General features: G+C 42.8%; 1 protein-coding gene across 2 annotated transcripts in view; it reads left to right on the forward strand.

The window, feature by feature from the left end:
• DARS1 (aspartyl-tRNA synthetase 1) overlaps positions 1 to 12,810 on the forward strand; it is an 84,779-nt gene that overhangs the window by 31,880 nt on the left and 40,089 nt on the right. For both annotated transcript variants that reach the window (XM_073647259.1, XM_073647257.1), the window contains exon 6: positions 10,284 to 10,386. In XM_073647259.1, coding sequence (XP_073503360.1) covers positions 10,284 to 10,386 — 103 coding nt within the window. The remainder of the gene's footprint in view (positions 1 to 10,283; positions 10,387 to 12,810) is intronic.

The following is a 12,810-nucleotide window of genomic DNA, read 5'->3' on the forward strand; positions in this document are numbered from 1 at the left end:
TCACTGTCTCGTTACACTGGAAGGGTCACTGTCTCGTTACACTGGAAGGGTCACTGTCTCGTTACACTGGAAGGGTCACTGTCTCGTTACACTGGAAGGGTCACTGTCTCGTTACACTGGAAGGGTCACTGTCTCGTTACACTGGAAGGGTCACTGTCTCGTTACACTGGAAGGGTCACTGTCTCGTTACACTGGAAGGGTCACTGTCTCGTTACACTGGAAGGGTCACTGTCTCGTTACACTGGAAGGGTCACTGTCTCGTTACACTGGAAGGGTCACTGTCTCGTTACACTGGAAGGGTCACTGTCTCGTTACACTGGAAGGGTCACTGTCTCGTTACACTGGAAGGGTCACTGTCTCGTTACACTGGAAGGGTCACTGTCTCGTTACACTGGAAGGGTCACTGTCTCGTTACACTGGAAGGGTCACTGTCTCGTTACACTGGAAGGGTCACTGTCTCGTTACACTGGAAGGGTCACTGTCTCGTTACACTGGAAGGGTCACTGTCTCGTTACACTGGAAGGGTCACTGTCTCGTTACACTGGAAGGGTCACTGTCTCGTTACACTGGAAGGGTCACTGTCTCGTTACACTGGAAGGGTCACTGTCTCGTTACACTGGAAGGGTCACTGTCTCGTTACACTGGAAGGGTCACTGTCTCGTTACACTGGAAGGGTCACTGTCTCGTTACACTGGAAGGGTCACTGTCTCGTTACACTGGAAGGGTCACTGTCTCGTTACACTGGAAGGGTCACTGTCTCGTTACACTGGAAGGGTCACTGTCTCGTTACACTGGAAGGGTCACTGTCTCGTTACACTGGAAGGGTCACTGTCTCGTTACACTGGAAGGGTCACTGTCTCGTTACACTGGAAGGGTCACTGTCTCGTTACACTGGAAGGGTCACTGTCTCGTTACACTGGAAGGGTCACTGTCTCGTTACACTGGAAGGGTCACTGTCTCGTTACACTGGAAGGGTCACTGTCTCGTTACACTGGAAGGGTCACTGTCTCGTTACACTGGAAGGGTCACTGTCTCGTTACACTGGAAGGGTCACTGTCTCGTTACACTGGAAGGGTCACTGTCTCGTTACACTGGAAGGGTCACTGTCTTTTTACACTGGAAGGGTCACTGTCTCGTTACACTGGAAGGGTCACTGTCTCGCTTTATAAGGCCCCGGTCTTGATTATCTAGCAATGGCAAAATGGACTGGTTATAAAAGTGGCGCAAAAACGAGACTGAACTTTTACTGATGCGTCTGGGAGACGGGTGACGGCAGAACAATCCTTTGTAAGCTGAGTGCATCAATCAATGATGCGAGGAGGTAAGTTTCAGCCTGGAGTCCAAGCTGAGGATTGATGCAATTGCAGCAAATACTCTGCTGTGAGAAGTATTAGGGTCTGTACAGGTTTTCAGTCTTGCAGTCCAATAACAAATTTTTGCATTCACTGGCAGCAGGCAGAGATCTTGAAATGGCAAGGAGTTGCAGAACGTCTTATTATACTGTGATTAAACAAGGCACCCCCTTTACATCTGGATTGATGATCTCGTGGGTTCTGCTGCTTCCAAGTTTGCTCCGATCCTGGCAGTTTAACCCCTTAGATGGTGCAATCAAAAGTGACCACAGCATCTAAGGAGTTTAACAGAGGGATGGAGTATCTTCTGTCTGGACATCGGCACCAAGAGACATGATCGCAGGGTACCAATGTAAACGAGGGTCCCAGTGCTGCCGTTAGCATCTGCCTGGAATACAATGTGTTGATTACTGGTTCAAATTCCCTGGTTGGACCCAAAAAAAAAGGAAGATTATGTTTAATAAATTAAAGAATGGCTGAATTGCTGTGTTTTTTTTTTTTTTTTTAAAAATATAATATTAAAAACTAGTCATTAAGGTATATGTTTGCTTAAATAATGTCAGTAAAAAAAACCTCGTAGTTAAAAACTAAATTTAAAAAAAATGACCTTCTGCAACTTATATAAAGAATTAAGTTAAGTTCTGTCTCTTTAAAAGCAAGGATTACAAAAGGAATTGTATAGTAATATATATATATATATATATATATTTTATTCTCCTTGTTAGCCGTATCTTCTCATCACGTTAACGTCAAAGGTCTTTTTTCAGTTCAGTAATTTAGACGTAGGAGTAAAACTTAGGACATAATTCTCAGCTTGGCAGTAAAATGACATTCACCCCCCACCCTATTACTTGACCACCCATTCTCTGTGCTCTGCAGGCGTGGCGCACATTTCCCAAATGTCATGTTGTTGTTTTAGTCCTGCAAAAAAAAAAAAACATTCTTAAACTGTCCCGGCCCCAAACCCCATTGTAATAGAAAAGGGTATCTGCCATTTGTGATTGTCTGCTGCGCTGAGTGACTGCGGAGGAAGTGGTGTCGTCCGTCTGCTGCTGCTGCACCCGGCGGGCTGAAGAATCACCAGGATAATTTATTTTATGCAATGCTTTGGGGTTTATTGCACTGTTTAATTAGTCGAAGCCTCACCTTACCTGCCAGTCTTAATTCTACCAAGCACTTGGGTGAGGGAGCCTGGGCCTGAACCCGTAGATCTTCAGCTGCGGGAACGGGCGACGTTGCCGTTCTTTGTTTCTAGCAGGATTTTGAAAGCGGCTGTGGACGTAAAAAAAATAAAAAAAAAAAAAAACATGAAATTCATCAAAATACTTGTAGAAATTATTTCTCCAATCCCTATCGAAGGAATATTCCCTGTAGTCATAGGAAAGGTTGTAAGTGTCTGATAGATGCTGGTCGCACCTCTGGGAGCCACGCTTTACCTAAAGAAGCAGACACCATCTCGTGCCGCTGTAAGTGTAGAGGTGGGCACATGCCAAGCGAGCTCGACTGTTTTTGGAAATAATACATAGAAGTGAATGGAGAGAGATCAGTGGCCACGAGATAGATTCGGGTCTGATCTGCTCCTATCAGACATTTCCTGTACCATAAATGTCTTGAGTGAATATACCCTTTTAAAAGGGTTATGGCAAGTTAAGAAATTAAGATTGGGAACAAATTCATAATCGCTGGGGGTCCGACCTTTGGGACCCCGCAGCGATTCCAAGAAGAGGTGTTGAGCATGCTCAAATATAGGATGGATGGAGGTATCGAGCGCTGCCTGAATAGAAGAAAACTTCTAAAGTTTTAATATTGTAAGTTAACAAAGTTTGATTTTTTTTTTTTTTTGTTATATATACTTTATCGCTTTTTTCCCAATATTATATATAACTATATATTTGGGGAAAAGGGTAATAAAGTGTAAAACAGAAAAAAATCAAATGAGATAGATATATATGTATATGTGTGTGTGTGTATAGATATATATGTATATGTGTGTGTGTATATATATATATATATATATATATATATATATATATATATATATATATATATATATATATATATATATATATATATATATATATATATATATAAAAACATATCAAATTCTATGTATGTGTGTGTATATAGATCATAGAATCATAGAATGGTAGAGTTGGAAGGGACCTCCTGGGTCATCTGGTCCAACCCCCGGCTCAAAGCAGGATTCACTAGATCATCTCAGACAGATGTCTGTCCAGCCTCTGTTTGAAGACGTCCATTGAAGGAGAACTCACCACCTCTCGTGGCCGCCTGTTCCACTCATTAATCACCCTAACTGTCAAAAAGTTTTTTCTAATATCTAATCTGTGTCTCCTCCCATTTAGTTTCATCCCATTGCTTCTAGTCTTTCCTTGTGCAAATGAGAATAAAGATGATCCTTCTACAATGTGACAGCCCTTGACATATTTGTAGACAGCTATTAAGTCTCCTCTCAGTCTTCTTTTTTGCAAGCTAAACATTCCCAAATCCTGCAACCGTTCCTCATAGGACATGGTTTGCAGACCAGTCACCATTCTGGTCGCTCTTCTCTGAACTTGCTCCAGTTTGTCTATGTCTTTTTTAAAATGTGGTGCCCAAAACTGTACACAGTATTCCAGATGAGGTCTGACCAAAGAGGAGTAAAGACCGATAATGACTTCACGTGATCTAGACTGTATGCTTCTGTTAATACATCCCAGAATTGTATTTGCCTTTTTTGCTGCTGCATCACACTGTTGACTCATGTTCAGTCTATGATCTATTAGTATACCTAAGTCTTTTTCACATGTACTGTTGCTTAGCTCTATTCCTCCCATTCTGTATATGCTTTTTTCATTTTTATTGCCCAGATGTAGTACTTTGCATTTTTCCCTGTTAAAAACCATTCTGTTGGTTGCTGCCCATTGCTCCAGTTTATTTAGGTCTTTTTGAATCCTCTCTCTCTCTTCTCTAGTATTAGCTATCCCTCCTAGCTTTGTGTCATCAGCAAATTTAATCAGTTTACCCTCAATTCCTTCATCTAAATCATTGATAAAGATGTTGAACAATACAGGTCCCAGGACGGAGCCCTGTGGTACCCCACTTGAGACATTCATCCAGCTGGATGTGAAGCCATTTACAACCACCCTTTGAGTCCGATCACTAAGCCAGTTTTGAATCCACCTAACAGTTGCCTGGTCCATTGCATACTTGGTCATTTTTTCAATAAGGATGGTGTGAGATACTTTGTCAAATGCTTTGCTGAAGTCAAGATATACTATATCTACAGCATTTCCCTGATCCACCCAGTCAGTGATTCTGTCATAGAAGGAAATTAAGTTGGTCTGACATGACTTGTTAGTTACAAACCCATGCTGACTCTGATTAATCACTTCATTCTTATCCATGTACTTACATACATGTTGTTTAATAATTTGTTCAAAGATCTTTCCTGGTATAGAAGTCAGACTCACCGGCCTATAGTTCCCTGGGTCCACCTTCTTCCCCTTTTTGAAGATAGGAACAACATTTGCTCTTCTCCAGTCTTCTGGGACTTCTCCTGTTCTCCAAGAATTTTCAAAGATTATGGAGAGTGGTTCTAAAATTTCTTCTACGATCTCCTTCAGTACTCTGGGGTGTAATTCATCTGGACCTGGAGACTTGAACTCATTTATGTTAGCTAAATATTCCCTCACAATCTTTCTGTTTACAGATAACTTGGATTCCTCTATTCCTTTAAAAGGACAGTGAAGATCAGTTGATGTTACATTTTCTTTCTGAGAGAAAACAGATGCAAAATAGGAATTAAAAAGTTCGGCCTTCTCAACATCCTCTCTTACCATTTCTCCATTTTCATCCTGTAAAAATCCTATAGCATCTTTGACTTTTCTTTTACTTTTGACATACCCCCAAAATCCTTTTTTATTGCTTTTGACATCTCTTGCAAGCCTTAATTCATTGTCAGCTTTAGCTAACCTGATACGTGCCCTGCAGGATCTGCAGACTGCATTATAATCTTCTTTAGATATGCCTCCCTCTTTCCATTTAATAAACATTTCTTTCTTTCTTTTTAGCATGTGTTTAAGTTCTGTGTTCATCCATCCTGGTTTCCTTAAATGCTTCCCATTCTTCCTACTTTTCGGGATTGTTAACGATTGTGCTTTGAGAATCTCATTTTTAAAAATTTCCCATCCTTCCTGGACATTTTTGTCCTTAAGGACATCCAGCCATTGGATCCCTCCTATTCTCTTTCTGAGTCTCTTAAAATCTGCCTTTCTAAAATCTAACCTTGAAGTTTGAGTCTTCGCATGTCTTCCTCCTCTAGTTATCCAAAATTCTATAATCGCATGATCGCTGCCTCCTAGGGTCCCAGCCACCTTTACCTCCTCAACCATTTCCTCCCTGTTTATAAGGATTAGATCCAAAGTAGCAGATCCCCTTGTTTTCTCCCCTACCTTTTGGAAGATAAAGTTGTCAGCAAGAGAGGATAAGAATTTTCTTGACCTGTTAGTTTTACTTGAGAGAGATTCCCAACAAATGTCTGGATAGTTGAAATCTCCCATGACCACTACGTCATATTTTTTGGAGAACTTGGTCATTTGATACATAAAGAGTTCATCCATATCTTCAGCTTGCCCAGGTAGCCTGTAGTAAATGCCTACAATGGTGTCCTTTCCGTTGTTCTCTCCTTGTATTCTTACCCAAACAGTTTCCACAGGACTCCCAGTCTCTGAAGCTTCAATCTCTGTGCAGATATACGCTTTTCTAACATACAATGCGACACCTCCTCCTCGTTTATCAAGTCTGTTTCTTGCAAATAAGTTGTATCCTTTTAGCCTTTTATTCCAATTATGTGTATCGTCCCACCAAGTTTCAGTGATTCCAATGACATCATATTCCTTTTCCTGCATTAGTAGTTCCAATTCTCCTTGTTTGTTGCCCATGCTTTGTGCATTTGTATAAAAACATTTTAGTTTGTGATTGGTTTCTCTTCCTCCCATATTTTTATTTAGATTTTTTTGTCTTTGTTCTTTCTTTCCACTTCCAGTAGCAGAGATCTCAATAGTATTTGTCAGCTGTATGGCTTTTTCTGGCCTTTTGCTTCCCTTCCCACATTGTTCTAGTTTAAAGCTCTTCTGATGAGTGTAGCAAGGCGACTTCCAAATACATGTTTTCCAGTCTTCGTAAGGTGCACCCCATCTCTAGCAAGTAGTCCATCGTATAGGTAATTCATTCCGTGATCCAGAAATCCAAATCCTTGTTGACGGCACCATCGACGTAGCCAGTTGTTCACCTGTAGAATCTTATTCCACCTCATTGTTCCATGGCCATCCACTGGGAGGATGGATGAGAAGACCATATAGATATATATGTATATGTGTGTGTATATATATAATATATATTTATATATATATATATATAAACATATCAAATTCTATGTATGTGTGTGTATAAGACCTTGCTCCAAATAAATATATATATATATATATATATATATATATATATTTATATATTACAGAAGATCAGATCAAATGATTGATATATATATATATATATATATATATATATATATATATATATATATATATATATATATATATATATATATACTAGATGGTGGCCCGATTCTAACGCATCGGGTATTCTAGAATATGTATGCGGCCGACCGGGCGCAATCAGCAGAACGTTGTTTAAATTTGGCGCCAAAATCGCTGATTTGTCGCGGCCGGCCACTGCGACCAATCAGCAGAGCGGCGTTTAAATTTACCGCCGATATCGCTGATTGGTCGCGGTGGCCGGCCACGATTAATCAGCAGAGCGGCGTTTAAATTTGCCGCCCATCTCGCTGATTGGTCGCGGCCGGCCACTGCGACCAATCAGCACAGCGGCATTTAAATTTGCTGCCCATCTCGCTGATAGGTCGCGGTGGCCGGCCGCGATTAATCAGCAGAGCGGCGTTTAAATTTGCCGCCCATCTCGCTGATTGGTCGCGGCCGGCCACCGCGACCAATCAGCGTCGTATTAGTGTGGGCCCGGGAGCGGCGCTGCTTGTGCGGCTCCGTATTAGCGAGGACCGGGGAGCGGCGCTGCCTGTGCGGCTCCTTCTGCTGCGAGAAGCCGGGAGATGAGCGGCTGCTCGCAGCAGAAACATCCCGACCGGCGGCGCCGCTCCCCGGTCCTCCCTTCACACTTGCTGTCAGGAGATCAGCGGGCCAAGCCGCTGATCTTCCGACATTAGCCGCGTGGAGGTCAGCGGCGCCGGTCGGGGTAGTTGTGCTGCAAGCGCCGCTCATCTCCCCGCTGCATCGCCGCTGACCTCCGTCCGCCAGATGAGCCGCTAACGGCCGCCATCTTTTTTCAGAAATCCCGCGGCGCTGATTGGCCACTGCCAGACCAATGAGCGACGCGGGATTTCCAGGACAGACAGACGGGATAAGACAATTATATAGTAGATACAGTACAGACCAAAAGTTTGGACACACCTTCTCATTTAAAGATTTTTCTGTATTTTCATGACTATGAAAATTGTACATTCACACTGAAGGCATCAAAACTATGAATTAAGACATGTGGAATTATACACTTAACAAAAAAGTGTGAAACAACTGAAAATATGTCTTATATTCTAGGTTCTTCAAAGTAGCCACCTTTTGCTTTGATGACTGCTTTGCACACTCTTGGCATTCTCTTGATGAGCTTCAAGAGGTAGTCACCGGAAATGGTTTTCACTTCACAGGTGTGCCCTGTCAGGTTTAATACGTGGGATTTCTTGCCTTATAAATGGGGTTGGGACCATCAGTTGTGTTGTGCAGAAGTCTGGTGGATACACAGCTGATAGTCCTACTGAATAGACTGTTAGAATTTGTATTATGGCAAGAAAAAAGCAGCTAAGTAAAGAAAAACGAGGGGCCATCATTACTTTAAGAAATGAAGGTCAGTCAGTGCGAAAAATTGGGAAAACTTTGAAAGTGTCCCCAAGTGCATTTGCAAAAACCATCAAGCGCTACAAAGAAACTGGCTCACATGAGGACCGCCCCAGGAAAGGAAGACCAAGAGTCACCTCTGCTTCTGAGGATAAGTTTATCCGAGTCACCAGCCTCAGAAATCGCAGGTTAACAGCAGCTCAGATTAGAGACCAGGTCAATGCCACACAGAGTTCTAGCAGCAGACACATCTCTACAACAACTGTTAAGAGGAGACTTTGTGCAGCAGGCCTTCATGGTAAAATAGCTGCTAGGAAACCACTGCTAAGGACAGGCAACAAGCAGAAGAGACTTGTTTGGGCTAAAGAACACAAGGAATGGACATTAGACCAGTGGAAATCTGTGCTTTGGTCTGATGAGTCCAAATTTGAGATCTTTGGTTCCAACCACCGTGTCTTTGTGCGACGCAGAAAAGGTGAACGGATGGACTCTACATGCCTGGTTCCCACCGTGAAGCATGGAGGAGGAGGTGTGATGGTGTGGGGGTGCTTTGCTGGTGACAATGTTGGGGATTTATTCAAAATTGAAGGCATACTGAACCAGCATGGCTACCACAGCATCTTGCAGCGGCATGCTATTCCATCCGGTTTGCGTTTAGTTGGACCATCATTTATTTTTCAACAGGACAATGACCCCAAACACACCTCCAGGCTGTGTAAGGGCTATTTGACCAAGAAGGAGAGTGATGGGGTGCTACGCCAGATGACCTGGCCTCCACAGTCACCAGACCTGAACCCAATCGAGATGGTTTGGCGTGAGCTGGACCGCAGAGTGAAGGCAAAAGGGCCAACAAGTGCTAAGCATCTCTGGGAACTCCTTCAAGATTGTTGGAAGACCATTTCCGGTGACTACCTCTTGAAGCTCATCAAGAGAATGCCAAGAGTGTGCAAAGCAGTCATCAAAGCAAAAGGTGGCTACTTTGAAGAACCTAGAATATAAGACATATTTTCAGTTGTTTCACACTTTTTTGTTAAGTATATAATTCCACATGTGTTAAATCATAGTTTTGATGCCTTCAGTGTGAATGTACAATTTTCATAGTCATGAAAATACAGAAAAATCTTTAAATGAGAAGGTGTGTCCAAACTTCTGGTCTGTACTGTGTGTGTGTATATATATATATGTGTATATATATATATATATATATATATATATATATATATATATATATATATATATATATATATATATATATATATATATATATATATATATATATATATATATATAGCAAGGTCTTTACAAACAAGTGCATGATGATGACAAGTAAGGTGAGGATTGAGCCACGTGATAATTGGTCTCCTCCCTGCATCAAATTTTCTATCAAACGTTTTTTGTTTGTTTTTTTTACTTATACTTGATTTAGGCTAAAATAAATCGTTTTTGCAATAAGGTTTCTTTACAACGTTTGCACCTTTTGCTTTCTATAACCTCTGTGCTACACTGTCCATTGCTGGCTGCAGAGTGAGTTAACTAAGAATCCATCAGCAAACTCATTCTTAGTCTAACTGGAGACTTTTTTTTAACTCTTTTATATCTGTTTTTTTTCCTTTTAGCTGATTTATGATCACAGACCAGAGTTGGATGTGCAGGGAAACAAAGAGCCGGTAAAAGCCAAACGGTGCAAGATTTTTTATTAATGAAACCCAATTGCAATATTTTTAGTCCATTTAATTAAAAAAGAAAAACTGTCCCCCAAAGATGAACAATCAGTATAAGTTCTATGGGGCCTCTGACAGCACAACAGTGTAAAAAAGAAAAAAGTTGCAGCTACAAAAGTTGGTAACCCGCAGCCTCGGAGTTTTTCTGTTTACAGCATTGACTTCTGCCCGTTATTTTAGACCTTTTTTTGATGCCGCTGTTTATGTTTCGGTTCCATGCTTTTCCACTTTGTGTACATTGTGCCACCGCCGAGCTCACAATCCACCTGTCCTCTGTTTCCTCTCCTCAGGAAAGCAGTGTTTTCTGGTCCTACGTCAGCAGCAGTTCAACGTCCAGGCCCTGGTGGCTGTGGGAGACCGTGCGAGCAAGCAGATGGTGAAGTTTGCTGCCAAGTAAGTAAGCAATTCTATCCTGTTGTCAGAGCAGACAATGGTGAGAACCCCCCGTCCGTCCGTGAGGGCTGGGACCATTTTCACACATTTACTTCAATGCTCCATTTGTTTAAGAAGGAGAAGAAGTTGGGGGCGCTTTCTTATAAGATTGTCGCCCCACCGTCCCACTGAATACATTACTTTCACAATGGATTCCAGGGCCCGAAATTCATTGGAAGCCGATGAAGCAGCAGTCTATCCACATTACACCCAGCACAAAAGACCTGGCTGCGTCTTCAGGATTTTAGGGAGGAAGTGGGTGCATGGGGAAGGGGGGGGCGTGCATATGCAGATTTGATAACTTTTTGCAACTTTCCTAAAACTTTTTTTTTTAAAATGACTATGGTTTCTGGAAAAGAAAGTAAAAGACTGAAAGGGTTATTCCCAACATAAATGATCAGTGGTGAGACGTCTTCCACTCCTGAGTGCTTAATGGAAATGTATGTGTGACATCACTCTATTTATTCTCTATGGGTTGGCCGGAGGGAGCGGAGTTCAGCTCTCGGCCTTTTCCGCCATTCCCGTATATAATGAATGGAGCGTGTACGGCCATTGTTGTCATCAGACGGGACATTTAAGAGCCCAATTCCAAGGATCAGTGGGGGTCCCAGCAATCTAATCACCCCCTTCTCTTCTCTCTGAACTACAATATATCATGTGGATAACTTTTAATGTTGGGATAAAACTTTTTAAATTTCAAAAAAGTTTTGAGATGGCTGAGAGAGGAGGTGCAGAGAACCCCCCAACACTGCCCCCCGGGGCAGAAGCAATGAACCAGGTGTCACTCTCCTACAGACAGTTTCAATAGAAAGTCTGTGGAGTCTCAGAGGAGAGCAGTCTCTTCTGAGCTCTCCTTCTCTTTGTTTCTGCATTCAGTATGGAATACAAAAATAGGCTAAGAGCTCCTTTTGTGAATCTGTAGATCTAGTTTCAATACCAGATTGTGCATGCTCACCTGAGGAGGTCATGCATAGCGAACGTGAGTGTCCCGCCCGGAGAATGGCGCGAGTGTCCCGCCCGGAGAATGGCGCGAGTGTCCCGCCCGGAGAATGGCGCGAGTGTCCCGCCCGGAGAATGGCGCGAGTGTCCCGCCCGGAGAATGGCGCGAGTGTCCCGCCCGGAGAATGGCGCGAGTGTCCCGCCCGGAGAATGGCGCGGGTCTACTAGAGACAGCTGCAGCGCCGCCCGCTGGTTTCTAGGCTTATACTGCCGGAACTGAAATGAAGATTTGAGAATCAGAAAAAAAAACTTGTGGCATATTCTGGGCGCTGCCAGTGGATGACGGATGTCCAAAGTCAGGTAGATGAAGACTTCTTCTTGTGTTAAAACGTTTCGTGGATTGATCCAACTCCTTCCTCCGATACAACAGTACTCCGAAACTCGTAATACAATAATACCTGACTTTGGACATCCCTCATCCACTGTCAGCGCCAGAAATATCCAGTGAGTTTTTTCTGATTCTCAAACCTTCATTCAGTAAGTGGTCTCAGCACCCGGGAAAACGTATTAAAATTTTTTATAAAAATGCATTTACACTTTTAAAGAGAACCTGTCATCACAATTTAACCTATTAAAGTAAAGATACGGTCATAATGGCCCTGATATAATGGATACCTGTAGTGAAAAAATCTGCATCCTGGTTGTTGTTTAATTCACCTTTACAAGTTTTGGAGCAATAGCCTCTTCGTGCCTCGGGGCGAGATTTGTGAGTAGGGTCTTTGGCTCTTCCACGGCGCTTGCGTATATTCATGTACCGTTGTTCTGCAGCAAAATAGCGCCGGAGGTTGCACATGCTCAGATTAACCTCTGGCGGCCTCCAGCAAAATGGCTGCAAATGTGCAGATCAAGGTCTTGGCATGTCATTGAGCCGAGATCCCAATCTGTGCATGCACAACCACATGCGCCATTTTTTTGGAGACCGCAGGAGGTTAATCTGAGCATGCTCCGCCTCCGGCGCTATTTTGCTGCAGAACAACGGGACATGAATGCGCGCAAGCGCCGTCCTCGAGCTAACACAACATTTAAAAAAAGAGGCTCATACAGATGCTCCGTGTTGTCACCGCACAGATTGTGGTGATTTCTCGTGATAGTTTCCTATCAGGGCACTTCCACTTATACCAGCTGCTACTGCACCACAAAACCACATGTCTCCTTCCCTATCATGTCTGATTTTACATTCACCTTGAAATAAGTTATGCAACATCTTTTTTTTTTTTCTGCAATGTGCCATTCCTCTGTTACCCCTCCTGGAAATATATGACGTAAATTGATAACCTGGTTCGCCTTGTCTTGTTAATTGGGTTTGTCCCTACACCCTCGGACAGAGGTACACTGAGAGTATCAGACTTTGTAGGGACTCGCCCTTTTGGCAAGTGGAATGTTAAG

Source organism: Phyllobates terribilis, unplaced genomic scaffold (genome assembly GCF_046119375.1).
Source record: "Phyllobates terribilis strain yellow unplaced genomic scaffold, ASM4611937v1 Scaffold_9__5_contigs__length_417890890, whole genome shotgun sequence".
Classification (NCBI taxonomy): Eukaryota; Metazoa; Chordata; class Amphibia; order Anura; family Dendrobatidae; genus Phyllobates; species Phyllobates terribilis.